The 21,022-nt window shown below is 36.7% G+C and overlaps 1 protein-coding gene across 1 annotated transcript in view; it reads right to left on the bottom strand.

Moving 5' to 3' along the window:
* Window positions 1–21,022, bottom strand: part of LOC308232215 (histone-arginine methyltransferase CARM1-like) — a gene marked incomplete at both ends in the record, with an annotated part of 57,531 nt that overhangs the window by 29,881 nt on the left and 6,628 nt on the right. Inside the window, one exon of the mRNA XM_080638290.1 lies at window positions 9,175–9,300. Coding sequence (XP_080494416.1) covers window positions 9,175–9,300 — 126 coding nt within the window. The remainder of the gene's footprint in view (window positions 1–9,174; window positions 9,301–21,022) is intronic.

The raw sequence follows: 21,022 nt of genomic DNA on the forward strand, positions 1-21,022 counted from the left end.
TAATCTAAGCATAGTGTTTCAAATGCCTCTCCTTCAAGAGTCTTCTAACCAGTCCTGAGAGATTTCTTCTGTTACCAGGGGTTTTGCCTGTTGGTTCATCTGTAAAGAAAAAGGTCTGGCTTGCTTACAAAATTTTCTGGGTTATCAGAGGTTATACTTAAGCAAAAATTAATCTATCCTGTAAAATCCCAAATTAATGTTGATGGCAGGAGGCAAGGTGTAAGTGCTCTTTGATGAACTGCTTCTTTATGCTGTGCAGCTATCTCCTTTCATCCTCAAAACTCTTTCTCTTGGGAAGATGTCTGTGACTTTTCTTAAACAGTTTTGGCTATCTTCAGAGAAATAACTTACAATCTTCACTGACTGAAAAACAAATCCTTGCGCCCTCACCACGCCAATCACTTAAATCAATATAAAGTTTCCCACTAGCAGGTTGAGAACAACCTGAAAACTTTTCAAGTGTTATAGCCATGTTCTGAGTGGCAAATTAATGAATTGAGGCTTTAAAATGTGAGTAAATTTTACAGTGCATTTACTCTTTCCCATGCACTGTAAGACCTCCAATAACTACTCCAAAAAGAATTACCTGATATTCTTGAGGATAGATGTAAGCAGACATTTACTGCCTTTTCATCTATACTTTTTCAGTATCTCAAACCTCCACCCAACTCAAAACTCCCCCTCAATTCACAGATGTTTCTTTTTCAAGGAGCCTCATCTGGATGTTATTCTGAAAAATAATGGAAAATACTGGAATGAATACCATTATGAGTGTGCAGCCTAATCTAGTTTGGGTTAGCTAATCCAGACATTGGTTTATTTCCAGCACAATGGAATAGGCTGCAGAACTTGCCCAAGTGTTGGGTGCATATAAAAGACCTGCAGTCACTGCACTAAGTACTACACAGCAGTGAAATCTGTGCTTTTTACCTGCTGAAATAAGCAGTTTTTAAAGCACCAACATTTTTAACTCAATCAGAAGTCTCCATGAAACTCTTTAATGTGAATTGAAGCTTGTATTCTATGGCCCATAACAGAGAGAAAAAATTAAATCCAGCAACTCTGTTTTAAAAACCAAAAAGAAACTTGGAAAATTATTTAAATTCATTAGGCACTCTTCAGTAACTGCCTGTGTGCAAGCCCTTACTTTTATGGTACATATGATAAAAACGTTAATGCAGGCATTTACCAGGAAACAGCAAAAACCCCCATAGTTCATACTGTAGTATGAACTAGCATGTAAGAAATGCTTCTTTGAAGCAAAACTTATGTTACGGAACAAATTATTCGCTTCCAGATGAAAAGTGTCAGTTTCTCCTTTTTTCCTAGCCGTTGAGAGGGTAAGGAAATCTCCCACTCTTCTGGGCTGAAGTGCTTTCAGAAGGATCTTTTTAAGGAAATAAAATAAAGTTCACTTGCAAATAATGTCAAAGAACATAAAAAAAATATAATTGTCAGACATTTTCTTTGAAAGCCAAGCTTCTTAGGATTTTTATTTATTTCTCATTCCCCCCCCCCCCCCCCCTTTTCTTTTCAATGAAAGTCTGGAAACAGAAATTAATTCAAAAACTTTTACCTTGACAGAAAGCAGTAACTTGCTGAAAAACTGAGGCATTTGGCTGTAAAGTTTTGACTAGCTGTGCACCTCAGCTAACTTACATTTGCTGTTGGACATTAAACCTATGTTAATCAATTATACAGTCTGATAACTTGACAGAGATATTCTGTAGATATTACTGCACTGATTGATAGCCTAAAAACTCAACTGTGTAAAAACTGAATAAAAGCCAGTTAAAACTGATTCTTGTGATCAAAGATAACAGGCACATCCTCCATAAAGCCCTGTTTCTTGTGTCTGTCTCAAACTAGTCACTTCCCCAAAAAGGGAGCAGAAGCCCCAGGTGCCTGTGGCACTTACTGCATGCACATTCATTCTCAGTTCCTGATAAATCACCAAGTGGTTGCACTCTGCATACGCAGAACTGCTGTAATGAGTTCTCTTTACAAAATGCTTATCCTCACAGCAGAAGACACAGATACACAAACACAAGCTATTAACATAGTGCACCTCATCCATCTGCTGAGTACAGACAGTGTCTCTTACTACTCCAAAGGGGAAGAGGGTGGAGAAGGAACCAGGAAAAAAAAAGTTTCCAGTAGTAAACCTGGATGGTTGTTTGGGGAGAAAGGGAAAAAAACCCAAACCAAACCAACATACCAGAATAAGGGAAAGATTAATGAATTAATGAGTTGATGAATGAAGTAAAGTGAATTAATTAATTAATGAAAGGGAAAATAAACTCAGTGGGGAATAAAACCCCACAAACTTCACACAGCAGCAATCCAAAATAATGCTACTCAGAATAAATCATTAAATAAATGTATTTTACCAACAGCTGTTAGATTTTCTGATCTAAGGAGATTAGCATAGCAGTCATGGAGAAGCAGTACTCCCACATTATTTTGCAGTATCTGCTGCAGGCTACTGCTAAAATCCAGCACTTACATAAAGCAATAAATTTGTCCTGTTACTGATGAAAGGTGTACAGTTGTAACTTTGACCACGTTTGAAAAAATTAATGGAAGTCTGTAACTTATCAGGAGACCATATCAAATGATTGGATAGGTCAAGCTGTCTCCTGTAAACAAGTGGGTTACAGTCTTCCATTTGGAATAACAGAGTTGCAAAATACCCAAATAATAAAATGCCTGCTTTGAAAAAACTGAAACATGCAGTAAAAATATAGTAAATTTACCAAACCAGATGACTATCCCAGATGTCTGAGGCTGGAACATTGTTTCCAAATGAGGAAGAGAATCTTTTTGTTTCTTCTCAGTTATATTACACTTCAGAAACTCACAGTGATATTCACTACAAGTGTCCTAATAGAATCCCAACAGCATTCACCACTTAGACTCAAAACAAAAAGCTCCCAGAAATCCCTAGGTTTATACGAGTTTGACAATATTTATTCAAAATATTTTTCTATTTCTGTTGTACCTTTCAACCAATTATAGAGCTTTTCATTGTCACAAATACAGGAGATTGGACTAATGTGATTCTGTTAATTTTAACAACTAATTTCCTAATATTTCCATCAGCAATAGATCATTTTGTTGAGTACATTACTGAATATTAAATCACAATTTGCAGACCAGGTCACTTTGTGAGTAAATTTCTGCAGCCTTCTTTCCAACTTTTTGTGAGTCTGCATTTGCGCAATGGGAACAATTTTGTCCCAGACACAATAGTGGTTGAACCATTTTAAGTGTCAGCATGGTAGAACTAGATGCTTAGAAATTCGGTCATTAAGCACTTCATCAGCAGACAGGGGACTCAGTCAGTAGGGCATTTTTATGGAAAACATGACTGGTGGCCTTGTTTCATTCCACATCAGGAACTGGATGCCATGTGTTTCAAATCACATAATTAAGTTTCTTAAGTCATACTTTTCCCAAAGCAAAATCCTTTTCTACTTTTAGTACCGGTAATAAATGCTTTCTTCAGTAAACAGAAAGCAAAATATTGTATCATCTGTCAGCTAAATATCCTAACTAAAATTCCTTTTCTTTAAACAGAACATTCCACCCCTTAGTGATTCACATTTATATAAAACAAAAATCGAGCCAAATTGATAAAATGGTTATCATCAAGAAGAATGTTAAAGTATCTTTAGTTTTAAGTTGCAACCACATTCCAAAGAAATGAAAACTAGTGGATGTGAAAGCTTTCCCCCCAGTGTCAATCTCACACTAAAAACATTACCAAAAGAATAGTTACAATTTGTAAAATGCTATTATAAAGTTTCTAAATGTAAATGTTTAATACCATTTAGAACAGCCATTTCAGTTGCATTAGACAACAGAGAGAAAAATGGGGCTTTAAGGTGTGATCAAATTTACATAAATGTTGCACAGATTATTGTGATATTGCAAAAACTTTTGAAGTTAAACTGTACTTTGGGAACTATTAAACTAAGAAACATTAGATCCTTTCTTTTATTCTTCTTTGAAAGAATGTCTGATTTTTATGTAAACAAGCTTCCTCAGAAACAAATTACACTTTAAGGAAGGAAGATGATTTGGCTTAGTACAGTATAATTGGATGAAATGTAAATATTGAGATGGATATCACTGATGCAGTCAGTTCACTTATGTCTTCTAGTTTTAAATAGTCAGGATGCTGAAAGTCTTGATATGTAAAAAGTCTAGCAGTGCTTAGTGAAAGCCTCTTTTGAACTGGTGACCACAGACATGCCTCACATGAAAGCACTATTTGGTAGCACTGAATTAGTGGCTATTAGATTTCAAAATACTGCCAACATTTTCTAAGACATACCCTGTCTCACTGGAATAAACTACTGTCTGTTTTAAACAATTATCCACCAACCCATTCCCGATCTATTCCACTCTTACCAGAACAATAGACCTAAATGGATTTTTAAACACTGAATCATTGGACAAGCTATCAATACAATCATGTTGCCACCTTCAACACAAAATTGGCACTGCAATTTTTTTGTAATTTACAGGCAGGCAGATCTAGCAATACTCAGATATAGCAGATAGGAGTAAAAGATCTAGAAATTTAAAATCCTTCCTATAGCATTTTTTTTTAAATTGTGGGAAAATTATGGTAAACCACACTCCTATAGAATAAGAAAAAAAAATAATAAAAATGCGGATCCTATCTGGAAGACAAAACACTAATATTAACTAGCAAGAAAACAGCCCAGAATAATTCCAAGGAAAATAACAGAATGTTATGAGTCATTCAAAAGCACAGTAAAAGCAACTGACCTTTTCTAAATCTCCTTTATTTTGTCCTCCCAGGAATCTGAATCAATCAACACTTTAAAATGCTAATGCTAAAATAATTCACAAAGAACTGTTCAAGCAAAGCCCAGAGAAACAAAAGGTACTCTAAATAGTGCCATAAGCGATTAGGTCATTCCCTGTAGATCCTACCACCCTGAACTCACTCAGTGAGTCCCCAAAACACTACAAAACTTGTGAATGGCTGCATCTAACTGGATCAAGAAAAACAACGGCATTGAAAACCATAGACTGAAACAACAGCAAACCCAGAGGTTTAAACAGCGAGACTAACAGACACAGCAGAAGGCATGTTCAGGCAACCTTCTCTGTTAAGATTTGCAACTAGACTAGCAGTCTCCAGAATCACATAATGGGTATTTGCTCTTGCACACTACAGTCCCTAGCTCCAAATATGACCTTGAAAACTTTTATCAGACACTTAATTCTGTTGAACTGAAATTTGATCAAATCAAACTGATTGCTTCATAGTCCCAAAGCCTACACAGTGTTTGGGATGGCCACATAAACAAATTAACTCAGAGAAAGCACCTACAAAGCCTAAAGGCAGTTTGTGACAGTGGAGTAATTTAGAAACTGAAGTATAACACAGAACAAAAGTTCCTACCCCAGAGGCAAGAAGTTAGGTATCCCAACTGTGCACATTGCATGGCTTAGAAGTCAAAACCTTTTTCTTTTTTTAAGTCATTCCAAATAGTCGACCCTCCTACCACTCTTTTAAGACTAGCAAATCCTGAACTTCACCATCATTGTGAAGTCATTTACAGTCAATGCATTGAGTAAGTTCTCTCAACAAGTTGCACCTCATTGGTTACACAATAAACCTCTGCAAGTTTCAAGCTGTAAGATTAAAGACATTTGTGAATGTAACTGTTTTTTAATTAACTCAAATAAAACAAGTTTCAGGTAAACAAACTATTTCTTTTTTCTTTTGTTTTTCTGAAAAACAGAATAACTACTTTAAGCATAATCCAACAAGCGACCACAGAGTCATTTGGTCCTTTACTTCCGAAAATTTATTATTTGACACAAATTCTTAAACTGCTGAACAGATTCCTTGCAACCTGTGGATCTTGAGGTGTATCTATCAGTTGTCCCCACTTACAGTGCTTTGATTTGCATGACTGAGTGGTCTCAGTACACACTAACTGGAATCCTTCTGAATTAAATTTAACAAAAATAGTTCAGAGTAAACACACCCTTCATTCTTGCCTCATTCCCAAACGATTATAGTTTGCATACCAAGGCCCCAACACCGTTTGCTCTGTTCTACAAGCTTGTTCCTTCTGTTCTCTGTGACTTGCTAATGGAATCATAGCTCACTAGATCCATATGCCATTACATGAACTAATAATTTTTTGGGAAAAAAATCACCATAAGACAAACCATGTTCCTTCGCTTAAATTATATGGCAGTAACAGCATGTATGTTTGCACATATAAAATACAACATATGCTTTAAATATATTTCGTATATATGTATCTACAGACACATGTACTCATATGTCTCTAGCTCAGTTGTATATGTGGAGATCCACAAGTACTATGTGCTGAAAACTGTAAATAGAACCTTTTTTCCCCACATATATTATGCTTCTGTGCAAGTGGCACAGATATTACAGCTGGCAGACAACTTTCAAGATAAGTTGTGCTACTAAACCAACATCTACAGACACCAACTATTGGCATGTCCAGTGCCTGGATACATTGTGAAAGTGGCTGGAGACCAGGGTTGAGGTTTGAAAGAGAAGAAAGGAACATCCATTCTACCATGACACCAAAACAGCAATTCATCCTATGCTTATGAACTAAATCCATGCTAAATTAAGCAGGCCATTTCCACTGAAGAGTAGAGAGCTACATACTAAGTCTGCCACAGATGAGTTACAGACTGGTTGGTTCATCTGTTACAGATAAATGATCTTTGTTTTTGAAAGAAGGCTGTAGGCTACTAACTTTCATTTTTATTGCCTGCTCGATCCTACTCAGATGTTTAACATATGTTCAGCAGGAAACGAAATATACAATCTATGATTTATGGCTGTCAAAATGCTGGAACCAGAACAACAATTCTCAGTGTGGGCATAAGCAGGGTATGAATTTCCCTCTCATTCCTCACTCCTCATCTTCCTTTGCCTTTATAAAAGACAGAGGACTTAAATACCCAAGACTTTAACAGTGAATTTTTACAACATTTTTAAGAGATGAAAAATTGATTTTCAGTCCATTTTTTGATCACAACATTATTTTTTATTATACACACAAACATTTGCAAATGTAGTTTGAGAGTAACAGCTATACCAGTACACAGCAAACAACAAAAAGGTTAACTTCTCTATAGCCTTAATTTCCTTGTAAAAACATGTGAATTTCTCAAGACTAGGTGCTGCTAAGTAACTTTCAGCTTAATGCAGCACCCAACACATTCCGTTTGTCACGTAATCTGAAGAGACTTTGACAAACCAATATATTTCAGTCATTTTATCAATGAGTTGTTTCATGGACTAACGGGTCATTTTAATTTATTTTCCCCTGAGCTTTAAAGATGGAAAAAATATAGAAAACACACAATTTAGTAATTTTAACAAATAATCAGGAGTAATAAATTGAGACTTACCTGTATTGTTTTTATCTATTTCAAAACATGTAGTTACATAAATAAACTAAACACAAATCACCCAGGAATATAGCTAAAGAGAAGCCTGAATTTACCACTAAATCATCAAAGCACTCCTTTCAGGAAAAATTCCAAACTACTTAATTTAGATGGATTTTTTTTCCAAATACTTGTTTGTAAATGTGAGGAACAGTACTACGAGAAACTTCTTTTGCCTTGGGATCTCAAACTATCAGTGCCTTTTGGAATCAGAACCTTCCTTGGTAGGCAATATATGGTAGGGATTGCAGACCAAAGAGTACTGAAAAACTTGCCAGAGTCCTTAATTATTGGTTATTAATTATCTCAGCAGTGAGCTAATAACTTGCTTAATTACCTAATCTCAATTATTTCTTCAGTTATGATGTGGGTGTCTGTAAAAACAGTTGTGTTGCAGTCTCAAGAGAAAAAACTTAATGGAAGCACAAACCTGAATTGTAACACTCAGATACATAGATTAAAAAAAACCCCAACAAACAAAACAACAGACACTCGCAGTCATTCTTATCTTACATTTATATTGTTTTAGTAAGGTAAGAGGTTGAAAATGTGAATAGTTTTTCTTGATTGATACAGATGAAAGACTATAACCAGGTAGGACTTCAAAGGCTACCAAGATTTGCCTTGCAACTGAAAAAAATCAGGTTAAAAATAAAAAAAAAAAAATTAAAACTACATTTTCAGCCTGAAACGCAAGATTTCATTTTTGTGTCTAGATGACACAGGACTAGCAACTCATTACACAAACCTATCTACATCCAATTTGTCATATAACAATCCATTGAAACAGCATGTTTAAAAAAGCTGCCAAAAATCTAATCTAATTGCTCTGTGCTTCATTTTCCACACAAGATAAAATACAAATAATGATAATACAAATAACGTCCCCCTGGAAATCATCAAACCTACTGATGCAGGCTGCTATATAAGAACCCCTGATTATTGCTAAAGGGAAAGTTGTATGTTAACTGTAGTTACACAATTTCAAAATGAGTTGTGGCTATGCTGCCCACCACTAATATACATAACATATACATAAATAGGCAGCCTTTGAATTTCCTTTCATAAAAAGTAAGAGTGCTTTCCCAAAAGTCTATATGAGGACAAGAGGATGGCACATATTAAATAGTCTTAGCTGCTGGATTTACAAAAACACAAGTCAGGTGGAAGTAAAAAATACAGATCTTTAAATTCTACTGCAATAGTTGCGTTTCTAAAACAGGGTTGAGTTTCTTTTTCACACACAAAATATATATTCTAACAACTGCAGGTGTATGTTAAACTACCTCAGCTAACTACACAGGCAAATAGATCTGTAAGACGCTTCTAAATGGGGAACAACAAGTGACAGGTTGCCCACACAAAGCATTACATTTACCAGTTATTACAGTTTATGAAGTCAAGTTATATGAATATGTTATCTGCATTTGCTTTCTTCAGAAAACTAATCTGCAGTTGTTTTGCGAAAATGTTATGTTCATTATGTGGATGGTCCGTACTCCCCAAAAGGCAGATGAAGTGGGTGAGAGGCAAATGAAGTTGGGTGAATTATCATACCAATATGTAATATTTAAATAGCCAACATGAAACAGAGGTAGAAGACAACATACTTTGAAGTGAACTTCAGCAATACAGTAGCACAGCAGGAAGGAGAAGATGCTCACAAATTCAAAATGTACTTACCGGATTGCGATTTGAACTGAATCAAGGCACTGTTGTATCCCACTGTAATTAACAAAGACTGTTTTCCCACACGACAATATTCAGTGTCTCTATTAACCAAGCATTTAAACACACAGACTCCATCAGCTGAAGGAAAAAAAAAATACTTTAGAAAACTTTTAGCAGTTAAAAACAAAAACATATAAAAAGCTAGATGTCTTTGATTAACAATATACATAAATATGTATTTGAAGTACACAACTTGGCAAAAATAAACTAACACATTCCTTAAGACAATTTTACAGAGACCTACAGTCTCCATCCCACTTATCATCCATAGTTAGTTGAAGTTATCCTGTCCAAAAGAAAGACAGCTGACTAAATTAATTTTTACCTAGATCCTAAAAAGGTCTTAAATTAACACTTTTACTACTACGTTTGCTTCTATTATCTTACGCGCTGACGTCCTTATAACCACTAGATTTCCTACTTTGTCCAATTAAATGGCAAGGTGAAGAATCAGAGGTCAATTAGTTTGACTAAATGAGGAGTAATGAACTAACTTTTTCTAGCAAACACACACTATGTACCGCATCATGAATTACATCTATCAATAAACCTATGATGTGATAAAAACCAATGCAATTTTTCAGGCAATGAAGAACACATATGTACTTCAGAGCTAGGAGTAGCAGAGGTCAAGCATGTGCCCCCTGGAAGGGGGATCCAGTATCAGAGGCTTAAGTGATGCAGTACACACTGTCTCACTATCGGCCTCACAGCTGTCAGATGGCAGTTGTGTGAGCACATCAAGTAAGATGCACATCATCGCTTTCAGAAACCTGAAAGAGGTCTGTCTGAAAGGGAGCTCAATGAAAATGGCAGCTATGGACATGAGGTACAACAGGTAAAGCTTTTAAATCATAGGGGGTTTGTGTTATACGTATCTTCAACAATCAGGAAGCAAAGCTCCAGGACTTAACATCCCTAGAACATTCTTTCATGCATTTTATTTCACTTTGCTGTCAACAGGCATCTATTATGCCTCTCCCACGCACATTGTATTCTTCTGGAGATAAATGTTAAAATAAAACAAAAAACCCACCAAAAGCAGGAAAAGTAAAAGGCTTAAGGCAAAATAGAAACAGAAAGAGAAATAAAAGTTCACAAATTGGCAGTAACGTAGAAAAGTGATACAATATGCTGAGAAGTGTGCAAGAGAAAAAAACTGAAGGAAAGCAAGAATGAATGGGGAAAAAATACACATCATGAAAAGCAAGAGACATAATAAATTGATTATTATTAAAAGCTTAGTTGAAAGCTAATTATAGACTGCTGAGCTATGTTATTCTGCTAGTAACATTTGAAGGACCAGACTAAGAATGTACATAAATACACACAACATACAGGCACTCAGTACATTTTCTTCAGTCATGTGCTGTGATGAAAAGGAAACAGAACAGAGAGAAAAGCCACTGTATGATGTTCACAGAAGCATAGAATGGTTTGGGTGGGAAGGGACTTTAAAGATCATCTCATTCCAAGCCTGTGCCACAGGCAGGGACACCTTCCACTAGACCAGATTGCTCAAAGCCACATCCAACCTGGCCTTGACCACTGCCAGGGATGGGGCTGCCACAGCTTCTCAGTGTAACCTGCTGATGTCTCACCACCCTCACAGTAAAGAATTTCTTCCTAATATCTAATCTAAATCTACCCTCTTTCAGCTTAAAGTCCTTTCCTATCACTACAGGCCATAGTAAAACACCTCTCTCTGTCTTCCTTATAAGGCCCCTTTAAGTAATGAAATGCCACTATAAGGTCTCCTCAGAGCCTTCTCTTCTCCAGGCTGTACAGCTGCAACTCTCAGCGTGTCTTCATAGGAGAGGTGCCCCATCCCCTGACCATTTTTGTGGCCCTCCTCTGGACCAACTCTAACAAGCCCATGTCTTTCTTGAGCTGTACTATAATGTGGAGCTCCTGGGTACTTACGGCAGCCCGTTCCTCTTGGAGCTGTCATGAGATGTTGAAATATACTCAGAAGTTCATTACAACTTATAAAGACTATTTTTTCATTTGAAAGACTGGGCCTACACTTAAAAACTACCTGTGGGTTTTTGCTTGTTTGTTTTTGTTACTGTGAGCTGTTATTCAGCAACTATGGAGCAACCACATTTTTGTTGTTTTGATTTTTTAAAATACTGTTTTTCCAGATCAAATTTTGGGATAAATGTTCACATTTTTCTCAAATACAGCAACATGGGTGTAACTAGATGCTGAGAGTCCGATCCTGGCTAGTAAGTGATTGTGGGGGGGACTACAACGGTATTGGTCTAAAGTTCAAATGTAAGCATATCTCAAAGTAGTTAAAAAAACATGTCTGTAACTTTAAACATTGATTAATCTTGAAGTACTTATAGCAGTATCACTGAAAAAAATTACTCCAGTTTTAGGTGTATGTTAAGAGAGTAGAATATGGTACTTAGGAATTTTCACTTCCAGATGTCACTTAAGTATTCCTACAACCCACATTTACACTGAGCTAACAGCCATTTGGAATCAACTCAGTGAACAGTTTGTTCTAAAGCCTCTCACTTGTTCTGTCTTCTGCCATTTATCAGTTGCTAGTTACAATTAATACATCATAGTTCAGCCATAAGCATAGTGATATCAATTGTCTGCTAAGTTGGAAGAGCCTACATGTGCATTGAAGCTCCTGTTGACGTTCCTCACCCATTTTCTGGCCTGTAGGGAACAGAGGGCAAGTAGCCAGATGCCAGGATCTTTTCTCCTGCCAGCCTATAAACTAGATAGCACAACAACATCAGTAAAATTGTATTTGCCATGTCCAGGTCTGTACAGATGTTTGTTCACCATGAAAGTCAGGCAGCATACTGCTTTGATATTTCAGAACAACAACAAAAGACAGGAAAGGACCAGATTGTATTTTGGTATCAGGACTCAAGGCAGTAAAGGTGGCAGCTAATGTCATACTCTGCAAAAGTTTTTGAGAGGTGAAGGAAATGCTTTTTTTCCCACTCAGTTAAAATGGAAAAAGAAAACAATACATTTCAAACTTTGTTGTTGCTTTTGCATTCACTGAATATGACAGCTCACTGCACAGGTTTGGCAAGTCAACAACTGCAGGAGACTTTAAAAAGGACTAGTAGGTTGTTAGTGCACTGAAGTGGACAAGGACATTGCTCATAGCACTGCTTTTCTACTCACAGATGCCAGAGATTCTCTGCGATAACCTCCATTTTCTCAATCTGACTTTTAAAATAATTCCATATCCATTTTGGGTGAAGCACATCCCCAATGTCTACGCATCACTGAAATAAAATGTTCATTCTCTCCTTAAGATACATTCAGGATACTCTTAGGACTCATTTCACTATATTAAAAAGAACAGTTTGTAAAAGAGTTTATAATCTTCCTCTAAACAGGAGAAAAGAAGCCCTTAGAAAAAACCAGCTAATTTCCCATCTATAGACCAGCACAGTAACTTTAAGTTAAGCTTCAGCAGAAAATTCAGCATTTTAGAACAGCATGTCTAAAAGACACACAAAACTTGCATGGTGTTAAAGGCAACATGAACAAAACTCTCTCATATCTTAAACAGTGCTCCAATAAATGAGAAGGACTCCCATGGACAGAGCCCACTACTTCCACTTAGCCTTATAAAAGCTGACTTCTCTTCGCTTTTCCTTCTCACTTTATTCCTCTTACATACACACTCATCTCTATATCAAGAATAACAACACTCAAAATGTCTAAAAAATTTGCTCTTTCAAGTAGAGAAAGTAAGAAAAAAGGAAAAAGTCTTCTGAGGTTTAAGCCTTGGAATCTCGCCCAGTTAACCATTATACTACCTTAATACTTCACTTCTCTGGAGCTTTAATGTTACTATGACTGCAGACAGAAAGTCCTAAAATACTGTTTTGATGACAACAGCATGAAACTGTTGTCAGCTTTATGCATATAAATTGGCTGCAACCTCCATAAGGAGATCAAGCCTGAATTCTGTGTAATTTAAGCAGAGGTGTGTTACTACATGGAGGCCTGGAATTTTTCAAGCTCAGAATAAACAGCTGCTCTGTTAGGTAACAGATGAGATCCATTTCCTGCAAAAGGAAAGAAAAAAACCACTCCATATGACAGTCAATTAAAAGAAAGAATTTGTAAATGCAAATTTCATGAGGAAATACATATTTTGTAGAATTATCTCCTACCTACTTCACCAACAAGCCCAACGATTAGTGTAGCAGGCCAACCTAATTAAATATATTATTTTAATATATTTCTAAAATCAATGCTTGATGAATGATTTCTAGACAGAAAAATAACAACTCATAATTTATTTAAAATTGTTTCCTTATTCAGCATATTAATGACAAAAAAAAAAAAAAAAAGAAAAAAGTTAGCAATAATCCTTTTAGTAGTACCAAAGTCTTCCTCCTTTGCTGCTTTTCAAAAGACATCTTGGTAAAGTTTTCCTTGGCAGAAAACCCTGTGATTGAGAGTCTGAAAAGAAATAAGTCAAAACCTGGAAATGGGGCAGGATGGGGCCCTAGAACCTGGAGAGGGGCTGAATCTAGATTAAAACAAGAGCACAAACTCTGCAAAATTTCACTTTCATAGCTCAATGTTCCATGAAAACTCCTTATCTTCTTGCTGGAAATATGTCTAAGCAGTGACTGTTTACTTGGAAAATAAATCTAACTTGTAGGTACCTGTACATACCCACAGATGCCTTCTACCAAACTGAGCACTAAGTATTTACTTCAGCACTGCTGAATGTTAGGTGCACTAACATTATTAAACATTTTTTAAGATTATTTTAACATTATTTAAATGTTTAATATTTAACAACATTTTAACATTATTTAAACACAATCAAAGTGTGTTTTAAATACTTCCCAGGTACATGCTTCTTGAAACTGCTAAAACATTTAATCACGAGAAAAGGCGTTCACCTCACAGAATGACTTTTCCTAAGTATATGAACTCTTTCTCGGAATGAGAGATTTAACAGTTGCTCCTGTTTCCCTGCCAGTTCTCATCCTGTTTCCCTTACAGATTTTCCCTTTAAGATTTTCCTGGCCTTTGTGATTAAGAGGAAGAAGATGTTTACACTAATTTAATTACTGTGAATCAGCTTTAGAACAAGGATAACCTGACACAGTTATCTGCTGCTATACGTCTTTAAGCTTTCAGGTTTTCTTTGTTCCCTACACTTGCATCCCATTTTGAAAACTGATCAGCACTTACAGCATGCAGGTGGCTAATGCCAAAAAACAGTTCACAGCCTCCAACATTATCATGTCTTTTGCCAATGAAGCAAACATAAAATGAAAGAAATACAGCCCCAACAACAGTGGGCTTCAAATATGCTTTTTTACCAGTTGCCTGTATCTTACTGCTTGTTCCTTCAGTTGATTCATGACCACCTTTAAAACACCAAGCACAGCAAAGAACTTTTACCCTGCATAACTAAGTGCAATGTAAATATTTCTCAGTAACAGTTAACATAAGCTGGTATGCTCACAAAGCAAAAGACATCTTCCAAAGACACAGACTCAAGTCTGGAAGTTATCTACACTCAACACAGAGTTAATACATAACCTGATCTTTGAAGGCATAGGTGGTTTTCACCATGCACCTCTCAGGATCATGTCAACCTCAGAACAGAGCTCTGCCTTTATCTGCAGTCATGCAGCTTAACAAATACATCATGTAATCACAAGCAGATGAAGACTCACCAATTGCAAGCAGCATAAAAAGAATACCGTGATACAGAACAATCATTGCCAATTTAAAGAGTATTCCTTTTTATTTGGACAACCTCAAGAATATTGTCATATTGCAATGTTGCAATAACAAGAGACTAAAACAAGTTACGTCCTCTAGTGTCTGCTGTAACAGATACATCCAAGTTTCAAAAGCATAAATTGGTTTATAATAGAAAGGAGGAAGAGAAGTTGTTATTTAGAATCATGGGCTCTAAAATATTTTTCTGATATGCAAGCCACCTCATCCTAACACCCACCTCTGCCTGTAATCTCTTTAGTGATACCTCCACTGAGTATTAACTGCATAATATAAAGCCTCATACGTGACTAAAACTGTCATTCAGAAGGTGCAAAGAATCTCTGTAATATGGATTCACAACAGTGACAATTTAGGACAAATGCCCTCTCAATATCCTGTCTGTCTTGGGTGTAGTTCATACGGCAGTCAGAGCTCAAGTAAATAGCCTGAAATAACCACCACCAAAGTGTGATTTGAGGCACAGACTAGGAGATCTACTTCACTTTTACTACACCAACGTTTAGAGAAATCAGATACTCTTTTTTAATAAAATAAAAAAGGAATATTTGTTTAGATAGATATTAAATTAGAAGTGTTTTGAGAAATTTATTTCTTGAGCTATACACTAGTATCTCTACAAATATCAAAGAGTTTTGTTTCTACTATAAACAGGCACAGTTTCATTAACTTCAAATCAGCAAATATTAATCTCAGACTACTGTGGTAAATCACTGCAGTTTAGACAGTGAAGCAATAAAGCACCTGTCTTTCAAGTAAGAGAGGATACAAAGAATATTATGACAAAGTTATTTCCTTGTACTTTTAAAGAACTTAAAGGAAGAAAATCAAGAATAGCATTTCATAATACCTCATACTGCTAGCCATAAATTGATTTCACATTGCTGGTGTCTACTCAGCTTGACATTTGATGAGTCAGTGCATTTCCTTCTTTATACAAAATCTTAGAGGGGAAGAGCCTGGTATAAACTTACTGGATTTGCAGAAAGAGAAAGTCATACTTGTATTCTCAATTTGCAACTCCTTTACTTTTCTAATTGCAATATATATTTACTTTTACCTTATTTTTGCTTATGGCAGGGGGGTTAGAACTAGATGATCTCAAGGTCCTTTCCAACCCTAATTATTCTATGATTCTATGTATGTCCACATATTTCTGAGAGCATCATTGCATTTCAACTACAGTTTGACATAAATAAGACTTACAAAGAATAAGTTATCATAAAACTATCAAGGAAAAGTTGTGATGGTACTTGACTTTTTACCATTTCCATTTAATTTATAATTAAACAATAAAATGATTAAAAGCACAATATAATCAGTAGCAGTATTTTTTAAAGACTTGTTGGCTGCAGCATAGCAAAAAAGGCAGCAGCTATTAATCTGTATCATTCTGAGACACAAGCTTCTTTCATTTTGTGCTGAAGACTACACTAAAAACTGAATTCTGATATCTATTTAGTGGCTAAGGCAAAGCACCATCAAATGTAAGTTTAAAATATCAAGTATTTGCTGAAAACTTAATGTTTTAATAAAGAGAAAGAAAAGGAGAACAGTAAAATAAAAATCCTTCATCTGTGGATCTCTAAAGAAATTAGGCTTCTGTTTACAAGTAAAAAATTTAAAATAGGGAAATTCAGAAAGTGTAGCAAATGACCAGTACATACATAAGGCTTGTTACATTTTAATCAACAAGTCAGATGCATTTCATCTTTTTAAGCAGTGGTGAGACAGAGCAGGGAAAAAAGAAAAAAAATGTGCAGACAAATCCTCAGTCATCACTAATCATTACTGCCTTACCACAGCACCCTGTAGTGAGCCACGTAGCCTGTAATTTTCAGCCATCTCCTTCTGCTGCTTCCAAACCAGCAGAAATATCTGATTTTATTATTTCATTATATTTTAATTATGCCTGATACAGTTTAAGTAGTTTTCCCACTTCAGGAATGCTTTTTTTTGCTTCACAAATGTTTTTAACATATTATTTGCCAAATACTAAACCAGACAATAGTCTTCCTTCCTTTCTACTGAGAAACGCACAGCCACTGCTCATGGTAGCGTGCCAAAATATTAAAACCAGAACGTAGTAACTAATAGTAAAGATTGAAGAACTCTATATTTGGACAAACAACAACCATCCAACCAAACAAACGTCTTTCCCTTAAATATTTCCTGCATATGTTTGAACGTGCTATCACTCTGCCTGCACTCATTTTATACCATGCTACTGTGGAAAAAAAATCAGCAGACCTGCCTTTAGGAAAACTGAGTTTCTAACACAGCATTTCTGCTATAGTTTTGTAAGCCACTGTAGGGTCCAGGGCATATCTGGAACATTCCATACCTGTGACTGTGAAATGAATGGAAAACCTCTTTCGATTGCATGCTCTTTAGCTGCCAGAAGAACCTGGCATAGAAGCAGCTGGCCTGAAAAGATCAGGCCATCAGGACCTCAGTGCATATGGTTTGCTTTCCAGATGTCTGCTATTAAACAGTTGCAATCTGTTTTCTGGATAAAAAGAACATGCTTACAGACACATGCAGACATAATGCCACCCATGCTACTTGCAGGAACACTGCCAACTGAAGTCAATGGCAATGAATCACAGAGACAAATTTGCTAGTACACATTTTTGCTGGATAACCATTTGTGCCTGACGCACATATATAGCCATACATAAATGGATACAAGATTTTCAGGTTACACTTTCAGATGCAGAGACCTTGATTAATTTATAGATAGCATGTAATAATATTTAAAGGAAAAATAATTTATGTTTAGATTTATTTATCTTGAGATCAAAATATATTTACACACAGCTTCACTTTCTCTTGCAGATTAAATACATTAAAATTAATCACAGAAGTTTCAATATACAACAGGAAAATATAAAACCAACAGAGCTAGCAATAGAACTTTTACTATGCTAACACAAATATGTGCACGTGTACTCTAAAAGTAGGTGATCTTAAGGTCTTTTCCAGCCCTAACTATTCTATGATTATGAGACTACCACTATATAGAAATCCTTCCATATATTAAAAACCTAATTCAGTCATCTGTAGTACACAGAACAAGAATGGTGGCTTCTGGGATATGAGACAGAAGTGGAAGTCCACTGTGCTAAATGCACTGCTGAGCTCAACTTCTCCCAGCTATGAAAATCATCAGTGATCACAGTTTTCAGTTGCCATTTTGTTGTCTTTACAATACACTGATCCCTTTAATTGGCTTTGGATGGAGAAAGGGCACAAAAAGGGACTAGCAGGAGCTGATCCAGGCTTCCTTTAAGTCAGTAAGAACCTTTCCACTAGTATCAGTGGCCTTTACATAAAACTGTCTTAGTACAGAATCATAGAATCATAGAACAGTTAGGGTTGGAAAGGACCTTAAGATCATCTAGTTCCAACCCCCCCTGCCACGGGCAGGGACACCTCACACTAAACCATGTCACCCAAGGCTCTGCCCAGCCTGGCTCTGAACACCACCAGGCATGGAGCATTCACAACTTCCCTGGGCAACCCATTCCAGTGCCTCACCACCCTAACAGTAAAGAATTTCTTCCTTATATCCAATCTAAACTTCCCCTGTTTAAGTTTGAACCCGTTACCCCTTGTCCTGTCACTACAGTCCCTGATGAATAGTCCCTCCTCAGCATCCTTGTAGGATCTATCCACTCTTCATCTCTGAGCATGCAATTTAGGTAATTTGGCAAAATAAACCCATGACCCTACAAACCTAACCTCCCCTCTCCTAACGTCCCTTTTCTACCCCAAAACAAACTGAGAAAAGTAAGCATATGTCAGAGGGCAGTACTTTCTCCTCCTTCAATTAAAAACATATTCTAAACTCAATCTAAATATTTACTACTACACACTTACTGGCTGACTCCTAGATACAAAAATCTTTATGGTAGTGTCTTCTTTCTTAACTTTGGGAGCTAAAACCCAAAGATAATTCTTTCTCTCTTCTTTCGCTCATCTCCTTGTTCAGGAAGGTTGGGAACTCCTTAAGGAACAACCGTTTTTATTAAAAATATCTAGGCAGCACTGCAAAATATTTAGAAGCAAAGAGGTACAAGCTTAAGTACAAGCTTAAACAGGTATTTTCATTGATGTATGTTGCCTACCTAGAAAATAAAGGAAAAATAATTTTAAAAAGCAGCACACAAAAATGGAAAATCATGCATAGTTTTTCATTATACCTGTTTCCATCCACACTATCTCGTCTTAACATAAACACAGATGTTCATAATTAGTTCAGCTCAAGTTGCAGCAGAAGTAACAAAATCCAAAAGTACTGTTATGCAGCAAGGCATTTAATGTCTTTTTGGTTCATTTAGGATTCTTAATTCATTGCTGTGAAAAATTTCAGCAGTTTCATTTCGTGAGCTCATATTTAGGCTTCAGAATTTTTACACTCTTCTTAAAGGCTCTTATTCAAAGTTTAAGTTCAGAAAGAGCCAGAATAATTTTATAAATTCACTCAAGAAGTCTTTAAACTTTTGCAGACCAGCCAAAGAAAACTGTCTGAAAATCTTCCTAATAAAATGTATTACCAGTAATAGTGTAAGGGTCATCAAACTGCACCTTAAAATGGCAAGCTAATTAGTGCAAGAGAAGGAATTGGTTAAGAAGACAAACACAGGTAGAGGCTGATAAGGCCAGGCAAATCATACAATCATAAAATGGTTTGGGTTGGAAGGGACCTTTAAAGGCCTAGCCTCTTGCAATGAGTAGGGACATCTTCAGCTCAGAGCCCTACCTAACATGTCCTGGAACATCTCCAGGATGGTGCATCCACCACCTCCCTGGGCAACCAGTGTTTTACCACCCTCATTGTTAGATAAAAAAAAAATTAAGATCTTCCTTGCATCTAGTTTAGTTTAAAACCATCACCCCTTGTCCTGTCACTATAAGCCCTAGTAAAAAGCCTCTCTCCTTCTTATTTATTTACTCCCTTTAAATACTAAAAGGCCACAAGAAGGTCTCCCTGGAGCCTTCTTTTCTCCATACTGAACAAGCTCAAGTCTCTCAGCCTTTCCCTACAGGAGAGTTGTTCCACCCCTCTGATCACTTCTCTGCCCCCACCCTGTCTCCCCTCAAGGGCTTGCTCCAACAGGTCCATGTCTTTACTATACTGAGGACTCCAGAGCTGGAAGCAGCACTGCAGGTGGGGTCTCAGGAGAGCAGAGTAGAGGGGCAGGACCACCTCCCTTGACCTGCTGCAACACTTCTTGTGATGCAGTCCAGTATACGGTTGGATTTCTGGGCTGCAAGTGCACACTGCGGGATCATGTCCAACACTTCACCCACCAGTACCCCGAAGTCCTTCTCCTCAGGGGTACCCTCAATCTCTCCACTGCCCCAACCCCGGTACACCTGACCTCCTGCACCCCCAACAGCCGCAGGAACCTTGCACTTGGCCTTGTTAAGCCTCATGAGGTTGGCATAAGCCTACCTCTCTAACTTGTCAAGGTCCCTCTGTATGGTAGTTCTTCCCTCAAGCTTACCAACTGTACCACTCAGCCTGTGTTACCTGCAAACTTGAGATACAATAAAAAAGACCCTTATTAAACATAAGTTCAGGAATTTTTCCACTCAGCTAACCACTGGAATACTTACTACTAAGATCTGAAACAGTTTACAGAAAATTTCAGGCTTACTGTTTCTAATCATAATACTGCCTTCAAGCACATTACTATTCCTTCACAGGACCTATTCTGCTTCAAGAATTGTCTGACATGCAATTTCCCCTGAGAATAAGATAAAGAAAGAAGAAGGAATTTTAAGTGCTTTGTTTATTCCTCCCTGAAGTTCTTTGTGCTGCCCTAAAGAGGTAGGTAGAAGTGGGAAAGGACAACTAAGCCTCCATGTCACTTGCATCTCAGAGGTTACCTAAATTATATGCATAAAATATCAACTGTGTGCCTGCTCAAACTTCCCCTAGCAACTGATTTTTGCCCCACAGGAAAATATATACTTTCATATTCGAAACGGAAATGGCAAATAACATCAGTTCTGCTGTTCAGATCTACTG

This window comes from Psittacula echo, assembly GCF_963264785.1.
Source record: "Psittacula echo genome assembly, chromosome: Z".
Classification (NCBI taxonomy): domain Eukaryota; kingdom Metazoa; phylum Chordata; class Aves; order Psittaciformes; family Psittacidae; genus Psittacula; species Psittacula echo.